Source organism: Malania oleifera, chromosome 6, assembly GCF_029873635.1.
Source record: "Malania oleifera isolate guangnan ecotype guangnan chromosome 6, ASM2987363v1, whole genome shotgun sequence".
Lineage (NCBI taxonomy): Eukaryota > Viridiplantae > Streptophyta > Magnoliopsida > Santalales > Ximeniaceae > Malania > Malania oleifera.
This window is the reverse complement of record NC_080422.1, coordinates 112,318,306-112,341,814: the sequence shown is the minus strand read 5'-3', so window position 1 is coordinate 112,341,814 and position 23,509 is coordinate 112,318,306. Positions and strand designations below refer to the sequence as shown.

The 23,509-nt window shown below is 34.3% G+C and overlaps 1 protein-coding gene across 1 annotated transcript; it reads right to left on the bottom strand.

The window, feature by feature from the left end:
- Positions 1-1,320: 1,320 nt before the first annotated feature.
- On the bottom strand, positions 1,321-20,485 carry LOC131157282 (suppressor of mec-8 and unc-52 protein homolog 2). Its single transcript, XM_058111305.1, has 11 exons — positions 20,172-20,485; positions 19,942-20,082; positions 19,781-19,830; positions 14,476-14,590; positions 6,523-6,571; positions 6,294-6,383; positions 5,634-5,702; positions 5,424-5,547; positions 3,877-4,226; positions 3,317-3,700; positions 1,321-1,744 (listed from the first exon to the last, which is right to left on the bottom strand). The coding sequence occupies exons 1-11, from the start codon at positions 20,219-20,221 to the stop codon at positions 1,469-1,471; spliced, it is 1,698 nt and encodes a 565-aa protein (XP_057967288.1). The 5' UTR covers positions 20,222-20,485; the 3' UTR covers positions 1,321-1,468.
- Positions 20,486-23,509: the final 3,024 nt, after the last annotated feature.

The window sequence follows — 23,509 nt, the reverse complement described above, 5'->3', positions numbered from 1 at the left end:
AAAAAAATGGTGTATGTAATAGGTATATTGATGTCATTAAGGATATGTACGATGGATTAATGACTAGCGTAAGACGAAGAAATTAGAAAATTTTCAATCACCATAGGTGTACATCAAGGATCTGCTTTGAGCCTTTGCCTTTTTGTTTTAGTGATCGACCAACTGACTAAGAGTATTCAAAAGGAAGTTCCATGGTGTATGTTGTTTGCAGTTGATATTGTATTAATTGATGAAACAAGAGACGGAGTAGAGGTTGAGTTAGAATTATGGAGAGAAATTTTGGAATCTAAAGGCTTTAGGATGAATAAATATAAGACACATAAAATATAATTTTAGTAATGGTAGGAGAAATATTGGGAATAAAGTTAAACTTGATGATGAAAAAATAAATAGCACTTGTAGATTTCGATACCTTGATTTATCATGCAAGTTAAAGGGAAAATTGAAGATGATGTAATGCATAGAGTTAAAGCAGGTTGGATAAAATGGAGAAATGCTTCAAGTGTGCTCTGTGATCGTAGAATACCCTTAAAATTAAAAGAGAAATTTTATAAGATGACTATAAGATCAGTTATGCTAAATGGATAAAAATGTTGGGCAACAAAGAAACAAAATATCTAAAAAATAAAAATTATCGAGATGAGAATGCTTAGATGGATGAGTAGTATAACATTGGAAGATAAATTAAAGAATAAACATGTTCACAGTAAGTTAGGTCTAACTCCTATAGAAGATAAGGGAGGGATAAGTCAGATGGTATGAACACTTGCAACATAGGTCACATAGTGCACTAGTGAGTAAGAGTGAGTTAGTTATTGTGAAGAGCAGTAGAAAGAGTAGAGGTAAATTTTTTTTTTGTTGTTGTCTAGTAAGAGGTAAAATCACCGATAGATTAAGCTACCTCACTACGCCCCATTTCAAGTAGATAAAAACTCCAAAAATTTTGAATAATTTGGAATAATTTGATAATAATGGGTTGAAAACTATTCAAAATATGAAGTAATAAGACAATCTAGCATAATAAATTCTTGAAATTTTCATTCACATCAAAATAAGAATCTTGCTCTCATTTACATATACTCATTTGGTACATAATAATAGAAAATTTTTGGCTTATTGCATAATTAATTCAGGTTATCCGTTCAAGTTTCCATTCCATTCCTCTAACCAAAATTGATGTTAGCATTAAGCATATCTATTCCTGGGATGATTCTTGAGCAGAAGTCTCCCAAGCTGCAGTAGAAGATACGGTAGCAGATGATAGCATTTATACCAGCTGCATCTTTGCTAATGACAGCATATGCACGCTCACCAACTCCATTAAAGAAGAAGCAAACATGCATTTCTAATATTAAGAAGTTGAGAATTTTGCCTTCCGCCCTGAAAATTTGGCACCTTGCTTGTTTCAAATACAAAGAACTTTAACAATTAAATTATATAAATAGAAGTCACGACCAACATCCAATTTTCATATCCGAAGCTTCTTTCCAGGCTGTAAATCATCATCATAATGGCCCCCATCCTCATTCATCTCCTTCTCCATCTTCTTCCTGGCAAGAATCTTGTTGATTTTGTGCAGTTCATTGGTAAGTTTCTGGTCCTTATTTTGCTTCCTTGTCTTTCGACCATCTTGCATCTTTACACCAAACTGGAAGGCAGCCTTTGGCATTGCCTCCTTCTGCTCATTGTATGCCGCCCATTCTTCCTCTGTCTCAAAGTCCCAGCGATGAAGACGACCCTTTGCCTGTCAAGAAACAAGTCAATTCATGGTTTAACTGTTGAAATCACCAGGCCAAATGCCTTTTTACATAAGCCATTCTCATAAGACTTCCAAGGAAATTAAACCAGAACTAGAAATCCTTTACCGATAAATAATTAGTGTTCAGATTACAGTCACAACATAACTAGAAAAAACAGTTAGTCCTCACAATATTTTTTAATCATTTTCAAAGATAAGAGAGATGGAAAATCAAATAAACAAATATAAAGTTGGTACTTAACAAATGTAAATTTTTATTTTTATTTTTGGGTTCAATTGGAAGCTCACAGGACTGGGCTACAACAAATAATATCCCATCTCTCATCCCACCCTTCTCACCACTCCTATATTGAAACCTAGGACCTTCAATATGGAAGTCCCAAATATTAACCTAGGATGTCTACTAAGAGACAATAAATGTAGATAATAAATATACGTAATCAACATCGATAATAAAGGTTGATATCTATTTATTACTTAGCCCCTGTTTGGAACCTCTTAAAAAAATAAGTACTTGTTAGAAAAATATTTTTTATATAAGTACTTGTGTCAACAATAAATTTTACTCCTTTTTTTTGGTTAACTTTAAGTATCAATTATAATCACTGTACAATGAATTTTAACAAACAAACTTCGAAACTCTATTACAACAAATGAGCAAATAATTAATAATCATATAACTTCTATAAAATAATTGCAGATGAATTCTTAAAAATAATTTCTAAATCTATCAACCACCACTGAGAATTTTAATTTGATTAATTAACATTGATCCCAATCAATAAAGAGTCCGCTCTCATTTTGCTTTTTTTTTTTTTACTTAATAATAAAAAGTAATTCTTACACTGTGTTCGGGAGCATGGATTTTAGGCTTTGGATTTGGATTTGGGTGGATTTCGACAGAATTCAATACAATTTTGTATTACATCTTGTTCAAATCCATAAAATCCAAGTCCAATGCCTCTCACAAACATAGGGTTAAAGTATAGAAAATCATATGAGAATTATTGTCAAGTAGTATCTAAAACAAGAAAATATATTTTACAACTAAAAATTAGATTTTATATTATTATTATAGTGGCCTTCTTTTACAAAAGTATATACTTTCGCCGAATTTCCTATTCTGCTATTCAAGTAGGTAATTTTAAAAAAATATAAAAAATTGAATTCTAATACAGCCTCCAATTTTCAAATACTTATTAAACTAAATAATAGATTGACAAACATTTTATAAACCAAGGTTTTTCATTCCAAATTTTTTTTTAATCGAACATTATAAATTATTTTTAAATGTATTACTACTTCTAAATAAAATAAGCTTAATGATTCATGAATTGAACTCAAATTACAAAATAATAAATTTAAATGATTTTCAACAAATCAGAACGCCTACATAAACCATGAAGAAACCAGCATTACATAACATTCAAAATCTCATTTAAGAATATTTTCTAACGAAAGCATCACACACCTTGTGCATAGACAACATAAAACAAATGATTGCAAATAATGATAATAATAATTCATTGATTATAAAAAAGTAATTGATGCTCTTACCCGTCCCCCCATGTCCATTTTTGACAAATCATCTTCATCATCACTGTCCACAACCTCACGATTATACTCTTGATATCCAGGATAGCATTCAGAATAGCTCTCAGATATGAAGTTGGGATCCTTTTCCCGGACATCTTTTTCCCTCAGCTGCTGAAGCCTCTGATCATCCCGCTTGAACACAGATCCTAAACCCCGATCCTTCTCTTCTTGAGTCATGAATCGTGGGTCCTGTGGAATGCTTAAATCTGCTTGTACATCATAAGTCTGCATGCTTTGTTGGAGGTATTGCTCAGGGTAAGCCAGTTGGTCAGCATATTGAAAGTCCTGCCACTCTCCCTGATAAGCAGCAGCCACTGCTTGAGCCTGCATAGCTTCATACCCATTCTAGAACCAAAAGTTCAAAACTCCATTAAAATAAAATAAAATAATGTGACAGAAGGTGGAAGCATTTGGTCCCCACATTTCTATAAATTTGTTTTGAAAAAAAAAATAAATTGAAAAAATTTAACTTATATTTTGCAATCAAGTTTCAAGATAATAAATTGACCAAAAATATTTACCATTTGTTGCCATTCATTGGAGGGTGGAACTGGACCATAAGCAGGTTCATTGAAATAAGAAATTTTTTCTTTATGTCGAGGGGACTCTTCCATATCTTCTGAAATAGGGCTTCGGCTCATATCTTTTCCAGGAATAGCATAGTCAATGCCATCCCCAACAAATATATCTTCTTCTTCAACTCTAGCAGCAGTTGGGCCCTGTTTCTCTCCAGATTCAAAATTACTCTTTCTGGGAGGGGGTGGAGCTGGCAGTTGCATTTCTCTCTCCACTTGCTTCTTTGACACACCACCATTCATCTTTGATGTTTTCTCATCTTCATCAAATTCATTGGCAAGAGCTGAGATTTTTCCTGAATGATAAAATATGTTTTGTAACATAATTAAGAAAGAGGATAGTAGAGAGAGAACAATTTTGATTACAAAAACAATAGTAGACAACAGCTACACAAAACACACAGCTGGTGATGGATGAGGGTGGATGCTACATCCTTCAAGGAATGGTGGAAATTTGGAACCTCTAATCTTTACATACCAAATTGGATATAAATACTGAAATCAAAACAAAATAATATATCTCAAGTCTCACTATGTGGAGTACGCTATAAGAATCTTTTTCCACCATCTTGCCCAATTCAAGGCAACATGCTCAGAAAGTTAAACATTGCACCCTTTTTTGATCCAAGTTTTTATTAATCTATTGTAAGCCTCTTACTCACCCTAACCTCAAAAAAAATCATTCTATTTCACCTGTTCACTATGCGGTCATGTTGCAAGTGCCCAAATCATATTAAACACCATTCAATCATCTTCTGCAAACATTACAAGTTTTTTTCTACAAGAAGAGTTCATTTCTTACCTTATCCTTGAGAATGACTTCACTCATCCATCTCAACATTGTCACTTCAGCCACAATTCATTTTCTTTTTTTTTTTTTTAGATAATAAAAAACTCCGTTAAATAATACGAAACAAAAGTACAATATATGAGCACAAGAAATACTCCAGAAATCAACTAAAAGCAGTTACAACAATGCTGCCTCAGTGCCTCCAGTCCTCTAGGACCACTACTACTTGAATGATTGATTCAAGATAACAAATTTATTGTTTTTGAGACTTTCTAGATCATCAGTGTTGAACTTTTCTTCATTATATCCCCTAACAATATTCAAATTATATTTCATATAAGATTGCTGCTCCCAAAATTTGCATTTACAAACAACTTCAGACTCGGAACAAAAAACACAGCCAATAATTAAAATGCTTCAATGAACAAAAATGCAACTGATATGTTTTGAAATCGGCTCACTGGCCAGTATTCTAAACCAGTGTCAATTTGACTGTCTAGAACCCAACTTTCCCTGTTTAGGAAGCACTTCAACAGAATGTTTCCTTCATTTACAACAATTTCAAATGCACTTTAAATACATTCCAGAAATTCAACACAAAAGGGATATTGGTACTCTTATGCAATTAACCATGTAAAAAATATATTATAGCACATCAAAGAAACCAAGCCCAGTGAATTCTAAATAAGCCTGTAGCAAATACCTTTAATGTCTCTTTCCTTCTTCTTCTTCTTCAAAACCTTCCCAGATGATCCAAGGCGAAGATAAGACATGATTTTAGTAATTCTATCAAGCACAGAACCATCAACACTAACAGTAACCATTTCCTGTCCAAGAAATATTAATCAAAATCCTGGGGCCATTTTACACTTGAATGAAAATCCAATGAGAAGAAAAATCGGAAAAATCAAACCTCTGGAACAGGGCAATCAGCTTTACTTCTATGCAGGGTGGTTGGAATATCATTAGAAAATCCACCGTCCTAGCATGGGGACAGAAGAAAAGGGCACAACTCCATGTTAAAATTGTTTTGCTCCAAGTAACCATATTCTTTCCAACAATCATACTTACATTGGCACTTGACAGTGCAAATTAAGACTGCCTCCTAATTAAATGAGCAGAAGTAGATCAAAACATATCCACACTACCTGTCCTCACATTAAATCATTGATCCCTTTGGATGTAATATAATTGAAGAATAAATAAACAAATAAAAACATGTACACCGTAACTTCTCAGTTCATGTACATTTCATATAACCATGCTACCATGCTATTTTACTTAAAACATTTAATTATACTCTGAGGTCCAAGAAAAGAAAAACCAAACCCTTAAATAAGCCCTCAACCACCATGCATGCTGTAAGCAGCAATCAAACACCAGAGAATAGAGTTTATACTTACCTATTAGCTCAAACACAGTGGGACTTCTACAAGAACCAAAGGTTACCAAGAGTGAACAACTTGTTGTTTTTGGGGTTAGGGGGGGGTGGAAGCCAGGACAAAAATATGTTACTACAGAATAAGCACAACTACTGAATAAGCAGTAAGCACAGAGAATAAAATAATCTCACCATGTTAAATATAAAAGCCATTCGACCAGGAAGGAACATCTCATTAGACTTGATAGTTGTTTGGGGCTTGACCATCCATTGATACACGGACTGTGAAGTCAGAGAAATATATGATCACCAAAAAATAGAAAAGAGACACTTAAAATAGCTATAAAACAATAGTTTTTTTCCTCACTGTACAGGCTACAGTAGCAAAGCTAATTAGTAGCCAAACCAATTCTTAAGGCACCTTTGCAGTTGTGGTACGAAATGACAAAGGCTGATCTTTCTTTGATGCTCTGTCAGAAAATCACAAGTATAAGTTAATGCAAATGTCCAAACACTAAGAATGAAATAAATTATTTTAATATACAGAAAAAAAAAATCATGCTTTCTTGCGGGACATAGAACAATACTTCAAGGATACCCATATTCCTGAAAATGAGAGGGTTGCAATTACCTCCAATGTACTTGGTAGGCGATGCTAAGTTGCATTGTCACACACAAACAGAGGATGATACCAATGTGTGAAAATCTCAAATTGAAACGTGAAAACACACTGAATAAGGAATTGAGAGTCAATTCCTCCCTTACAACAGAGCATAGGTTGCAAGAGATGCAATGAAATGGTTGAAAAATATAGGCACCGTTTGTACTTTGTAACTAGGTCAAAGAGTTCAGTTCTTTGATGTTGACATGAGGAACACATTGTAGGAAGAGAAGTTGTTCATACTTTATCCTTACAAGTTACAACAGTGGGCAAAAATGGAACCGAAGGGGTGAAGGACCTCTCTATGGCCTATAAAGCACCAATACTGACAAGGGTCACATACAACACAATATCGACATGGCAATTTTGGAAAAATGAGAATAAGACACAGCCAGGATAAGTTAGTTAATGAACATAATACATACATACACACACATATATAGGCATGTGTTTCCTTTTAGATGACAAATATTGAGGTAATTTAATTTAAAATGAAATAGGCATCATTTCATGCTAAATTATGGATTGGATAATCATTAACAACCAAAAAATATCCAAGCCTCCAAGGCTTCCAAGCAAAAATACAAAAACATGTCAAGTGCAATCTAATAACAAAACAAAATGAAAATTGGAAAACACAATAAGACATTCATCAAATATGCATCAACATTTTCACCATCACCTCACTGAAAAACGTGACCTCCATATATGGTCCATCAAGGGAAATACTCAACACCTTCAAATAGCTCATCCCAAGTATCTTCACCAATGTCCGATCTTTTGTTGTATTCTTCAGGATTTTCTTGATTAAAGCCAAAAACTAGTATGCACATTTACCAAACTTTCAGCACACTTGGCCGCCATCTTGCTCCTCAGTGGATGAATAAATAGGTACTCCAATTCCTCTTGCAACAAGAGGATGAACAAGGTTCACCTAGAAGATTAAAGGCTAACAATTGAAGCATAAGAGCAGATGAACGATGGAGATACCACCAAGAGTTTGGTTCCAAAGTGTATCTTGCATGGGTTCAAGGCCACCAAACACATCCATGAAACAAGAAAATCTAGCAACTTCCACATTTGTTTCCTCCTACTATCCTTGGGGTCAGGAAAACTCTTAATACATTTGTTCCTTCCCTCAAAAAATTTACTATATACATGTGGAGCAAAATGATTGTATCCCCAATGAGCCATTTCTGGCCATAAAACCTATAAAAATTTACGTATGTTTGTTAGAAAAGGGAGTAACAAGAATATGATTTATGAAACTTGAAAATGGAAAGGTTATAAAAAGAGAGAGATTACCTCAGATTCAAATAATGAACCAAGCAATGAAGTGGTGTACAATTTCGTGTCCATCAAGTGACTAGTAGCTATACACCACCTCATAAAAGGATGATCTATCCCCTACTACCAAGCTTTTGTGTTGATATATTGCCTTCCTCACTTCTTTTATCATGGTGTCTCACATTTCATATACCAAGTACAAAAAAAGTTTATCAATATGAGCATTGAAGAAATTGGAAAAATAGGAAAGATTACACTTTCTACATATAAACAATTGTAGGATCTCCTTTGATACTTCTTCTTAAGTTGTCTGCCTATCAAAATCCCTTGCCATTAAGATCTTATATTTTGATGATCCCCTCTGTCTCTCTTTCTCCCTCTCGTGAAACAGATTTTCTCCCCCTCCCGTGTGTACACTACAATAAAGCCTGGTGTAGGATATGATGCAACCAAATTGTTCATCAAAGATTGATTCTCAATTATGATGGGCTGTTTGAAATAACATGAGTGGGTGGGTAATGTTGCCAACACATCGAAGTCACTAGACATGCCAAAGGTTCACCCAACCTTCCATGTCAGTTTTCCTTAACCTTTCCGTCCACATCTCCTTGGACCTTGACACAGGTAAGAGGAAAGCAAAATGAGCCCCAAGAAGCAGTTTGAAAAGGATTTCAATAAAGTTTTGGATAGTTTTTTAAAAGGCATTTCAATATGCACTTGAGGAGCACCTCAGGGCATTTGGGGCCAAAACGCATAAAGCAACTTTTTAAAAGGCATAAGTCCAGAGAGGCCATGCTTTTTCTTGTTAGACATACACCCGAAAAAAGGCACGCCCTTGACGCCTTGCCAAAGAAGGCATATGCTAAATAGGACCACAAATTTATCAAAAATATAAAAGCAAAAGAATTGATTAGGGCTCGAAGGGCTTCGTTTGTCCATTCCACAACAAAAAAGGAAGAGACGAATTACCAGCTTCTCCAATCTCTCTCGCCTTTGACCCAAATTCGTCCATACCTATCCTCATCAGTTGTCGATTCCTAATTTTTTCACACACAACCAGTCCCAAACCCGAGTAAAGGAGGAGTGTTACATTAGGTAGCTGACAACTAGCGTAAAATTTGTCAGATCACTATGATATGAATCCTTACCAAACATTTGTTGGGGTGTCCCCTATGAGTGACGCGTTGCACTTGTACCACCTGAGTGTAGCAAAAAGTGGGCAAAGGTGGGCTAGGTTGTTGACCCAAAGCGACGCGCCGTGTTGGCACCCGCGTATGGTGTCGAATATGCGAGGGTTCCTGCATCATTCTGGACGTGGGCAGGTAAAGAAGTTAGTTCAAGAAACTATGATTAGATTAGCAACTTGGAATATAGGGACACTTACGAGTAAAAGCATGGAAATTGTGGACACAATGATTAGAAGAAAAATTAATATAATTTGCCTTCAAGAAACTAAGTGGGTGGGAGAGAAAGCTAGAGAAATTGATAAATCGGGATTTAAACTTTGGTACATAGGAAAAGAAAAACATAAGAATGGAGTAGGAATTATTGTAGACAAAAACTTAAAAGATAGCATTGTTGATGTAAACAAAGTAAGGGATACAATTATAAAAATCAAGATGGTATTAGGCCAAGAGATAATAAATATCATTAGTGCATATGCTTCTCAAGTGGGCTTATTAGAAAATCTTAAGAGACAATTTTGGGAAGATATGGATAGTATAATACAAAGCATACAAGGGATTGAAAAAATATTTATAGGAGGAGATTTGAATAAACACGTTGGAAGGGATAATAAAAGTTATGAAAGGATAATAGAGGATATGGATATGGAGACAAAAATGAGCCTGGGGAGATGATCTTAGACTTCGCTATATCATATGATTTTAGTATAATGAATATTTGCTTTAAGAAGAGAGAAGAACACTTATAACCTGTAAAAGTGGACAAAATAAAATTCAAGTAGATTTCTTTTAAAGTAGGAGGGTAGATCGTTTATCATGCAAGGATTGTAAAGTTATTCTAGGTGAAAGTCTAACCACGCAACATAGAGTCTTAGTGTTAGATATATGTATTAAAATAAATAAATAAAATAAAATAAATCAGTGTAAGAGAACTAGGAACCTAAAAGGAGAAAATATAATAAAATTTAAAGATAAAATGATCAAAGATGGGGATTGGACTATAAGGATGGATAGATACAAATATTCTTTGGAGTAGATTAGCTACCTCTATTAAAAAATAGCAAAAGAGATTTTAGGTGAATCAAGGGAAAGATTCTCGAATAGCAAAGAAAGTTGGTGGTGGAATAAAAATGTCCAAAAAATCGTAAAGACAAAAAGAATTTGGTATAAAACGTGGCAAAAATGTAGAAACATGGATAACTTTGAAAAGTATAAAGAGGCGAGAAAAGACGCAAAAAAGACCGGTAGTAAAGCTAAATACAGATCATTTAATAGTTTGTATGATAGATTAGATACAAAAGAAGGGGAAAGAGATATATTTAAACTTGCTCAAGATAGAGAAAGGAAGAGTAAGAACTTAAGAAATGTAAAATGTATAAAAAGTGAGGATGATATTGTCCTGATTAAGGACGAAGACATAAAAGAAAGATGGCGAAGTTACTTTAGTAAATTGTTTAATAAAAACCAAATAGAAGGCTTAAACTTAAATTTGAAAAATAAGGAAAAGACTAAAAATATGAGATTTTTATTCGCAAAATTAAAGTTAACGAAATTAAGTTTGCACTAAAAAAGATGAAAAATGGGAAAGCTATAGGACCAGATAACATCCCAATTGAAGTTTGGAAATGCTTAGGTGATAACGGAATTATATGGTTAATTAATTTATTTAATACAATTATAAAAGCTAAGAAAATGTCAAATGAATAGAAGAAAAGCACTTTAATACATATATACAAAAATAAAGGAGATATTCAAAATTGTAATAACTATCATGGAATTAAACTTATGAGCCACATGATGAAACTATGGGAAAGGGTAGTTAAACAAAGATTAAGGCTAGAAACAAAGGTCTCAGCAAATTAATTTGGTTTTATACCTGGAAGATCTACCACAAAAGCTATATATCTTTTAAAAAGATTAATGGACAAGTTTAGGGAAAAGAAAAGGGACTTGCATATGGTATTTATTGACCTAAAGAAAGCATATGATAGGGTACCTAGGGAAGTTCTACGGTGGGTTTTAGAAAAAAAAAGGGTATATTTAGTACGTATATAGATATCATTAAGGATATGTACGATGGAGTAATGACTAGTATAAGGACTATAAATGGAGAAACTAATAAATTTCCAATCACCATAGGCATACATCAAGGATCTGCTTTGATCCCTTATCTTTTTGCTTTAGTGATGGACCAACTGACTAAGAGTATTCAAAATGAGGTTCCATGGTGTATATTGTTCACAGGTGATATTGTATTGATTGATGAAACTAAGGGTGGAGTAGAGGCTGAGTTAGAATTATGGAGAGAAGCTTTGGAATCTAGAGGCTTTAGGATAAGTAGAAATAACACAGAATATATAAAATATAATTTCAGTTAGGAGGAATATTGAAGACAAAGTTAAACTTGATGGTGAAGAAATAAATAGCACTTGTAGATTTCGATACCTTGGATCTATTATGTCAGCTGAAGGAGAAATTGACGATGATATAATGGATAAAGTTAAAGCATATTGGGTAAAATGGAGAAGTACTTCAAGTGTGCTTTGTGATCGTAGAATACCCTGAAAGTTAAAAGGGAAATTTTATAGGACGGCTATAAGACCAACTATGCTATATGGATCAGAATGTTGGGCGACGAAGAAACAGAATATCCAAAAAGTAAAAGTTGTCCAGATCAGAATGCTTAGATGGATGAATGGTATAACATTGAAAGATAAATTAAGGAAAGAACACATTCGCAGTAAGTTCGGTGTAGCTCCTAAAGAAAATAAGAAAAAAGGAGGGATGACTTAGATGGTATGAACACTTGCAACGTAGGTCACATAGTACGCCAATGAGGAAGAGTGAGTTAGTTACTGTAGGAAGCAATAGAAGTAGAGGTAAATCTAAAATAACTTGGAATGAGATAGTGAGTAAGGGTTTAATAGCCCTAAATCTATCAAAAGAAATGGTTCATGATCGCATAAATTGGCAGAAAATGATTTATATAGCTGACCGCACGTAGTGGGACTTAGGGCTTGGTTTTGTTGTTGTTTGGTTTTGTTGTTGCTATATTGCCAACTTCTTCAACAACCTCTCTTGACCTCCTCTCCCTCTAGCGAGCTTCTTCGATGGACGACTGACCCATTGTATTTGCTCTCGAAAAGTCCTTTGCATATGAGATGATGCCTCATTCTATAATCTTGATGAGCCCTTTGTAGAAGTGTACTAGAATTCCTAAAAAACCAAAATCTAAACCAAAATTAAATGGTTTATCATTTTGATTTTTACTTATATTGAAACAAAGGGGAAAAAAATAAAAAAGAAACATTATTTTATTCTATATTTTTAAATGAATATATTTATTGATCATAATTTACTAATATTTCTGCGCATATTGAATAATAATATACTTTAAAATCTATTAATTCTATTTTCTAGTAAATAAATGATAACGCAAACATGATAATCATTTGACAAGGGTTGTTTTTATAGAGGTTGGGAGCATCCCCAACCTTCCATTTTGTCAAGGGTGGTGCCCATTGCCCACCTCCACACCTGCCCATGTTACTGAGTACTAACTAGGTTTCCCTTCCGCAAGGCTACCTTTGCAAAAGTCCCACATCTAACCAATAGTAGAAGGGAATATCTTCCCACCCCCACCCTATAAATACCAATCCTATCCCCAAAGTCCCCCATCACTATTGCCTATTGGGTCTGCACAACTATTAGTTGCGCTCAACTTGATAAAAGTAACTAGTGCTTAATCAATTACTCATGATCTTGGTTAATGGTTTAAAATTTTTAAAATCACACCTGTTATTTTGGTTGGTCGTTTAAAATTAAAGGTTTAATAAGCAATATATAAGCAAACTGGACTGCAAAACTGATGATTCGTTTTTCCTGAAGCTATTGTTTTAAGGCTCTCGGTTCAATCTTAAAATTTAAAAAACCAGCTCAATCTTCAGTTTGGGCCAAAACTGAACCGGATTCAGCTCTAGCCCTTTGCATTTGATTCTATCCAAGATGAAGTGTGAAGGAAGCGCTAAAGAGAGTAGAGAGAAGGGAACTAAACTACTAAAACTAGTCATGACAAATTCCATTGGGCCCCTCAAACTTCTCAAGCAACTTGCTTTATTCTTATTGGCTAGGAAAATAACCCATTAGTAATCTTCTTTCCTTGGAAAGGCACATGGCTATGGATGTGGTGGTGGCTTTTATGAGCAAAGGCTGCTTAAATTATATGAAATTGAAGTCTTAGAATTTTACATAAATAATTTCATTTCATAGTAAAAATATAAATAATTTCATAATATTTAATATAATTTTTATTATTTATAATATTAATAAATATAATTTAATTTTATATGTTTTAAAATAAAAAATAAATTTTATGTTTTCCCTAGTCCCTCCTAATCGCACTCTAGACAAACTGTCATCCAAAACAGCATACTTTAAATTACAAGACCATGCCAACATCCTTCCTATCGACAAACTTCAAGTAGGGAACTTCTAGAATAATTTCCTATCAAAAATAGTGGAATTTTCTTAATAAAAATAAGTATGTAAAGATAAGATAATTTTGTTATATCGCAAACTAATCAAATCTCACAACCACACACGTGCACATGCTCACAAATCCTTAAAAGAAAAATGAAAAATATATGCATATGACAATTGTGTGGTGAAATGGATTAAGTCCACACCTATCAAGTCGAAATTGACAAGTTTTGAGTACTTACTACTAGTCTAAGAGTGGCCACTTCATGCAAAAATGTTGAAAGTTAGGACCATGTCTAGAACCCTACATAGAGAGAGCTGCACTGCCTTTAAATTAACTCGTGTCAGTGCAAGACCAAATTGTTTGTCATTCCACAAGATTTTGAAGGATTTAAAGAATGAAGCATGAGCAAACGTCTAAATTTTTTTCTAAATGATTGTTCACAGAAATGTAGCCATTAATGTGGCAGAGTGTCACAATCTCACATTGAGACTGCACTATATTGACCATATAAGGATGGTTTAGGCTTCACCCTTATAAGTCGCCTGTTATAAGGCAAAGTGATTGGATCCAGCAAACCAAATTAGACAATACCTGACCAGAGTTGGCTCAATACACTTACATTTGGTATCAGAGCCAACCTTGGGACACTGCCATACTCTAACTTCTGATTTAATTCTTCAAATTCAAACAAGCCATGAATAATTAAAAGGAATAATTCACAAATCACAAGTTTGAAACAATTAACTGAAATTCAGTTACCTAGATTTTCCATCAGCATCATCTCCAGCATCTGGCTTCTTGTCAATCTCGCTTCTTATTTTCTGAAGCAAAGCATAGTCCAAACCTTTGACCAAATGTGTGTGCTCCACATCACCTGAACAAAATTAATCCAACCAAAAAAAAAATAGTCAAGCACAATGGCATAAGCAGTTCGGCAACAATACTATTTCTCTGTAAACCATCATAAGAATTACAGAAACAGAAATTTTTTTTTATCACAGACATAAGGATGAAGTTATGTAAAATACCAATAGGTATTTTGGAGGCCATTTAGATGCACCTTTTAAAAGATTTTTCTTTGTTCAAAACTAGAATATAAATGCAGGAGCCGAGGTTTGAAACCCTAAGCTAGTTTTTTTGTTGATAGTAAAAACTGCATAGGAACTCCATGGACGTAGGCACATTGTTGAACCACGTAATTCGTATTCTTCTTCTCCTTTTGATTTTCTCTAATTTTTGTATTTACTGTGTGTGCACACGCATAATCTCAGAGCGTGTAATTTCACAACAATTGGTATCAGAGCACCAGGTTTGTGCCAAGTTTTCTTGGGTTTGCATCTAGATTGCAGCAAGGATGAGGGGGGTGAAGACCAAATTCGAAAAGTTCGATAGTAAAGGGAACTTCAACCCATGGCAGATGTGAGTAACTGACCTATTGGTTCAACAAAAGGTTTATATGGCTCTAAGAGAGAAACCGAAGATGATTGGATGGAACTAGAACAGATCGCATTCAGTACTATCCGATCTTGTTTGGCAAATTCTGTCATATTTGATGTAATGGAGGAGAAAACTGTGAAGGGTTTGTGGGCAAAACTGGAGAGTCTATGTACGTCAAACAGCAATACTAACAAATTGCTCTTGAAGAATTCATTGTTGTTTCTTCATATGCCTGAGGGTGGAGATTTGAATCAGTATAAGAATCAGCTCAATCAGATTCTTAGCGATTTTGCACAAAGTGGATGTGAGGATTGTAGATGAAGATGAAGTGCTAATGTTATTATCTTCTCTTCCTTCTTCATATACTTGGTTAAGACACTACTCTACGGGAAATCTACTCTAAGCTATGAAGAGGTTTCTAGGGTTCTCAGGTCAAATGAGGCTAGAAGAAGACTCAACAAAGAGGATCATGAACCAGGGGTCTTGGTTGCCAAGGCTGAGCATAGGAGAAGAAAATCCAAGGGGAAGTATAAGCAAAGAGGCAGATCAAAGTCTAGATCAAGGGCCAAGAACATTGAGTGCTTCAAGTGCAAACAAAGGGGGCACTATCAGCGGGGTTGCCCTCTTTGGAAGAAAGAGGAAGACAAGAAAGACCAATTCAAGCTCTGCAAGTGCATGGCCGATAGTTCAGATCATGAAAAGCTATTGTTGGTTGCTTCAAGTAACAATTCTTTTCAGGATACTTGGACTAGGGATTCTAGTTGCTCCTTTCATTATTGTCCATATAGGGAGTAATTTGATATTTACAGGGAATGTGGTGGTGAGTCAATAGTTCTTGGGGATGATATTCCTTGTCCTGTAATTGGAGTTGGTACTATGAAAGTTAGAATGTTTGATGGCATCATTAGAACATTACAAAATGTTAGACATGTTTTAGAATTGAAAAAGAACACGTTTTATCTAGATTACTTAGAAACGACTTTGTATGGACTTTCAGCAACTCTTGGAAGTGGAATCTTAAAGGTGTCAAAGGGTTCTATGGTTGTTATAAAGGATAAACGAGTTGATAACAATCTATATCAACTAATAGGTAATACAGTTGTGGGTAGTGCAGCAGTTGCTTCATCGGATACCGACAAAGTTGACACTAAGCTTTGGCATATGTGCCTGGGACATATAAGTGAATGGAGTATGATGGAACTCCATAGGAAAAAATTGCTGAAAGGGTTAAAGGAGTACAAAGCCAATTCTCGAGGGTAATGTGTTTTAGGTAAATAGTGCAGGATTCCCAAAAGAGCAGAGGTATTCTAGATTATGCTCTCAATGATGTTTGGAGGCCTGCAAGGATACCAACTTGGAATGGAGCTCAGTATTTTGTTAGATTCATTAATGATTACTCTAGGAAGCTTTCGGTTTACTTCATGAAGAAAAAGTCTGAGATATTCTCCACTTTTAAGTAGTGGAAGGCAAAAGTTGAAAAACAAACTAGAAAATCAGTGAAGAGTCTCTAGTCAGATAATGGGTTGGAGTACAAGTCTAATGAGTTTCTGAACTTCTACAAGTCTAAGGGAATCTTCAGACCATTTACAGTTCATCGGACTCCACAACAAAATGAGGTGGCTGAAAGGATGAACAAAACCCTGCTTGAGAAAGCCAGGAGCATGAGACTACATGCAGAATTGCCTAAGAATTTTTGGGCGAATGCAGTCAGCACAACTTGTTATATTATTAACATGTTACCTTCTGCAAAGCTAGATGGTAAAATAGCCGAGGAAGTTTAAACAGGTGAAGAGGTTGACTACTCTACATTGAGGATCTTCGGTTATCCAACATACGCTCACATTCCAATTGAGCTTCGATTCAAACTAGACCCTAAATTCAAAAGGTGTATCTTCATTGGCTATGAAAAAGGGGATAAGGGTTCAAGTTATGAGATTCGAAGGACAAGAAGGTATTTATGAGGAGGGATGTGGTGTGTGATAAGGTATCAATGCTGAGATACAAAGAAAATGAACAAGACAGTAAAGTCGACAAGGAGGAGCCAAAGGTGCAGGTGAAGCTTAGTAAACTTCAGGACTAGCAACCAAAGGTGCCCTCAGTTTAGCAATATAATCAGCGGCAAGCAGATGACTGTAGTGTAGCTACAAACACACCCAATTGCATTACCCATGCACCGCAGAGATATGGCTTTGTGGATATGGTCTCCTTTGCTCTAGTTAGTGGTAGTGGAGATCCATATTCTTTCCAAGATGCAGTTTCCGATTCAAAGAGATATAAGTGGATGGAAGCTATGATAAAAGAGGTAGAGTCTTTGCATAAAAACTAGACTTGGGAGTTGGTGAAGCTAAGGGAAGGAAAGTAGTGGAATGCAAATGGGTGTTCAAGAAGAAAATTGATATTTCACAAAGAGATGGTAAACAATTTAAAGCGAAACTAGTGGCAAAAGGGCACTCTCAAAAGGAAGGGATAGACTATGGTCAGGTATTTTCTCCTGTTGTCCAACATACCTCCATTCGAGTTTTATTGGCCATGGCAGCTCAATTTGATTTGAAGTTAGAGCAACTAAGTGTTAAAATAGCATTTCTTCATGATGATTTAGAAGAGCAAATTTATATAGAATAGCAAGAAGGTTCCATGGAACCTAAGAAGGAGAATTATGTTTGCCGCTTGAGTAAATCATTGTATGGCCTAAACCAATCACCAAGGCACTGGTACAAGCGTTTTGATTCATACATGATGAGTATCGAATATTCCCCCTGTGAGTATGATTGTCTTGTTTACTTTAGAAGTCTATCTAATGGTTTATTTATCTTTCTACTATTATATGTTGATGATATGTTGACTACTGCAAAGAATAATCGTGATGCCAATGGTTTAAATTCCTCATTAAGTAAGGAATTTGAGATGAAGGATCTTGGGTGCTGCAAATAAAATTTTTGGGATGGAAATACAGAGAGACAAGAAAGATTGAAAGCTTTAGATCTCTCAAAAGGCTTATATAAAAAAAATGTTAAAGAGATTTAGCACAAGCAATACTAAGCCAATGTCTACCCCATTGGCAAATCATTTCAAGCTATCTTCAACACAATGTCCACAATCAGAGGAGGATGTGAAGGAGATGTCAAGGGTACCATACGCCAATGCAGTGGGTTGCTTGATATATGTCATAGTTTATACTTGTTCAGATTTGCACATGCAGTTAGTATGGTGCGTAAGTTTATGGAAAATCCAAGTATGGAACATTAGAGTGCTTTGAAGTGAATCCTCATGTACTTGAAAGGCACAGCAAATTTTGGCATTGAGTTTGGTACAAGATAGGATTCAGTTATAGCACAAGGATTCGTTGATGTAGATTATGCAAGATATTTGATGACAGAAGGTCCACCATAGGTTATGTATTCACTATGGCAAGTGAACCTATTTGTTGGAAATCCATGTTACTATCAGTTGTTGCATTATCTACCATTGAGGTAGAGTACATGGCAGTGACAAAGACTGTAAAAGAGGCTATGTGGTTGAAGGGATTGATAACTAAACTTGGCATAGAGCTGCAGGCTATTTATTTGCGTTGTGACAGTTAAAGTACTATTTACTTAGCAATGAACCAAGTTTATCACATCAAAACAAAGCACATCATTGTCAAATATCACAACATACAAGAGTTGATTGGTACAAATAAGATTCGGCTAATTAAGGTGACTACATAAGAAAATGCAGCTAACATGTTGACGAAAGTTGTTACTAAGGAGAAGTTTTTGAATTACTTAAACTTACTCTATATTATTAATTACTGAATCAATGTTGTGCAACTTCAGGTGGAGGTACAGGTCTGAAAGCTCCAAAGAGATGAATATTCACCAAGATAGAGATTGTTGAATTGACTAGAGCATATACACTTGAAAGATATTACAAATTGGAGGGCTCAAGTACAGTATATTTAAGTCAGAGTGCAATGTAATTGTATATCATATAAGGGTATTTTAGAGTTTTTATATAAGGCTATATATACACATTGCAGCCAAGGGTTGAAACCCTAAAACAGTTTTTCACTTGATAGTAAAAATTACACAAGGACTCCGTGAATGTAAGCACATTGTTGAACCATGTAAATTTGTGTTCTTCTTCTCCCTTTATATTTTCTCTAATTTTCATATTTGTTGTGTGTGTGCGCATAATCTTAGGATGTAATTTCACAATATTTAGAAAAAAAAAATTATTAAAGTACAAGAAACACACATACACACACATAGAAGCTTTGAAAATTGAAATGCATGAGAAAAAAAACATAAAACACTATCAAGAGGTTCTTGTAGAGGTCCTTCGCAACAAGGATCATGGCATGATCAATGCAAAAAGCTAGCGTCATAACAAACTCAATGAGGGTAACAAAAAAGAAATGAAATATGCTAAGGATAGAGTCGTATATTCTAAAACATAGAGATCATTCAAAATGAATCAAACTAAACATAAAAAACTTCAAGAGAGCAGCAGCAGCAGCAACTAAAATAGTAAAATAATACATCAAAAACAAACTTCAATATGATAATCCACAAGGCATGTTGGGAGACGTTTTAGAGCAAGTAATAAAGGCCGGAAAGCACATTCAGAAGAAAATTAAAAGACGAACCTCCAAGGTACTTGCTGTTTTCAATAGATATCTTGTGCGCATCGGCCGACCTACCAACGTTAAGCACAACAAAAATTCAGACATATTTATGCAACTGCGTAGCTTAAAAGAGCGGAGACAAATAAAAGGAAAAAAAACTTGAAAGGAGTTAAGAGTGGCACCGGAGATCAACGGTCCCGGGAGGAGCAACCGCGTGAAAAGATCCTAAATTAGTGGGCTCGTAATCGGGATTTTGATCTTCCCTGCGCTCCTTTGCTCGGTCTCGATATTTGGGCACTTCCTGTTCTTCTGCCTTCTCCTCTCTGCGCAAGCAAACCCAAAATCATATGCGAGAACGATCTCACGACAATGACAACGTAGAACAGGGGAACTCATAAAAACATGAACTCACTTGCGTCGGGTTAGCTTCTCTTTGTAATTATTTCTCTTGGACGAGGCCATTGAAATGAAATCGCAAAAACTAAGCTGCGGCTGGTATTAACACCGCGCGAACATTTACGGACTTGCCCAAATTATGCGCATGCAGCTGAGGAAGAGGATTGAAGGATTTCTAGGGCTTCTTCTGCCGTGACAACACGAGTACCGATTCCCGGCCGGAAACCCCAAAGTCTCCGCTACGACGGCACTGAATTGCAGAAATACCGTCCCGCTCTGCTCTACCTAACGAATCGTTTGGAAAGTGTCTTTTTTTTTTTTTTTTTTTTTTTTTTAAGTACTTACAAGTAGTATATGATTTTATTTAATACCTTTTGTTTGGTTTGTTGAATAATTTTGTTGAATAAAATTGAAGTATGGGAAAAGAATGTAATTAAGGTAGTGTTTAAAAATTGTGAATCAACTCTAGGGATTAAAATCGAAATGATTGATTTTTATTGATAATATTTGTTTTATGATAATTTTATTTTGATTCTCGTTTCATTTTTATGTAGGAAAGGAATTTTTTTTTCTACTTATATTTTTTATTTCTGACTTTTATTCTAAAATTAAATCTCAAATTTTGAAAACACGGTATTTATTATAATATAATAATTTATATAATATAATGTAATATATATTACATAAATTTAAAAATAATATTAATATTATGATATTATTACTAATATTTAAAATATTATTATATATAAATATTAAACCATCATAATTCGTATTTTTATTGTATATAATAACATAATAATATATAAAAATTAATAGAACAATATTATATATTAAAAATTACGATATAATTGACTATTGATTTATTATTCTATTATTTATAATCCTAAAAATAAATTAAAATAAAATATTTATTATTGTCATTAATTATAAATATATAATAATAAAATTTAATAATGTCATTATTATTGTCAATTATTCGCTTAAAGACCTGAAGTTAAGTTTCAAAAGTTAGGTTACGGGTATCCACTGTAAAGTTATCTCTCAAGCAAATTGACAGATAAAGAAACATTCAAAACAATTTCTAATGCAAATTATCATCCAAGAGGATGCAATTACGGAACATACTTATTGAATAAGTAAAAGAATTTAAACAAAACAAATCTACATAAAAATTTAAAAACTTACTTAAAATTGTATTGATTAATTCTTTACATGACAAAATTTCTTAAGATAGAAAAGAGAGAGAGAAAAGAGAGAAGAGAGAATTCAGGTGAAGCTCAAGGCGTCTTAGGTTTACTCTAAGAGAAACCCCTAAATTAGTGCAAGTTGTGAAAAAAATAAAGACTCTTATTTATAAACTCAAAGGCTTGAATTTCAAATAATTTGGAATTCGGGGTGAATTAGTGCGGATACTCATTGGGCCCCATCGACCACTAAATTCAACACAAGATTCTTACAAGACTGTCGAACCGACACAACACAATAAAAAACTTTACTTAAAAGTGACAACACATGGACAGCTGCATTTGTGTGGTGACCCACCACCTTTAAATAAAATAGTAATAAAAATACAACTCTGACCTAAAGGTGGACAAGTGTAAAATCACTCATCTGATCCTCTCAAAATTTACAATAAAATGAATAATCTTGCAGATAGTTAGAGTCTTCTTTTGATAAAGGTCTTTTGAATAAAGATGAAAGGAGCCGTAACTTTTGACAAACGGATTTGATTGCCTGACTTCTTTTGAAATGGAGTCTTTAGTGGATATGGAAACTATTTCTTCTTTGAAATAGTCTTCTTCGAGAAAACTTCCTCTTGCAAATCTTCTTTTTGAATAAATTTGTACCATGTGTTAATATCTGAACCAAGTAGATTCAGATCAACAGTTTGAGGCGAACTTTGATCTTCAGATGAATCAGAACCATCTAATTCAAGTTGGGCTATCATCTTAAGTAATTTTGACTTCGTGCTTGATTTTGACTTTCTTGATGAAATTATTGAAACAACATCAAATTCTTCGATCAATTTCTTTTTGTCTTTTGATTTCAAATAAGAACTTGATAGGGAGGATCTTAGTTCAGACGTATGAGCAAGTCAAGCTCTAACTTTTCCTTCGGGCATGGTGAACTTATCCCACCATCTGATTTTAAAGATTCTTCATAATGATTTTGAGGAACACAATGAACTTTCTTCAGAAGGAACTATGATATAGTCCCAACAAGTGATCCATGTAATGATGAAATAAGAGTAAAATAGTAACATACTTGAACATTCATCAGAAAGATCATGTGGATGATTAAAATTCATTTGAAATAATTCAAAGTCCTTTTGAATTACTTCAGAAAAAACGCTTTTGACTGGACCAACGAATTTGAAACACATAAGGAACCACTTAGGAAAATTTTTTAAAATTTTTTTATCAAAATGAACAAACCATGAATGTGTAAAATTTCAAACAAACATGGTGTTAAATCAGGCTTTAATATAATCTTGATAATCATAAGTTTGGGGAACAAAAACTCCCCTAAACCTTTTGGAGACGCATGGGTGCTGATCCCACTCAGAAGGAGAAATAATTTTTTAAATCTTGATTTTTGAAAATTTGATTTTTGAAACATCCCGCAAATCATAGTTATGATCAATAAAAATAGAGTTGGTTCCTATCAAAACAAGTTCGTAAAATCTCCTATCCTTCAGGGTGCCTGGAGTTTCTAAATGACATCCTCTGAAGAGATAGTTCTTTATGACTTCAAAGGGGGAAGATGAATCTCATTCGGGTTCAATGGGAAACAAATCTTCGAAGACATCTTTTGTAAAGTATCCTTTTGATGTCTTTTGAGGAAGGGACTATTGAGGAGAGGACTATTGTCCTTCCATAATTTCCTTAAATGATGGAGCTTGCAAGTTTGGTGGTCTTATGAGTGGTGAATACTTGTTGTACACAGGAATTTCTTTTGAAGGTGAGGCTTTTGAGAGAGTGGCTTCTTTTGAATAATAATCACTAGTCTTCTGTTGTTTAAACATTTTTACCCTGTAAAAAATCTCTTGTTAAAAAGTCTGGAATTGAATTTGAAGTACCTTTAATAAATTCAATTTGAAAATCGAAAACAGAAATGATTGCTTGCTAGCGAGCAAAAATTTGTTTTGAAACTAAATTTTTTACATCTTTTTCCAAAATATCTTTTACACTTTTACAATCAACTCTAAGTAGAAATTATTTGTTGAATAAATCATTTTGAAATTTTTGGACGCATAAAACTATTGATAAAATTTCTTTTTTGACTGTTGAGTAATTAACTTAGGGTCCTGACCAAGCACCTAAGTGAAACCTAACCAGACTCTCTTTTGAATCT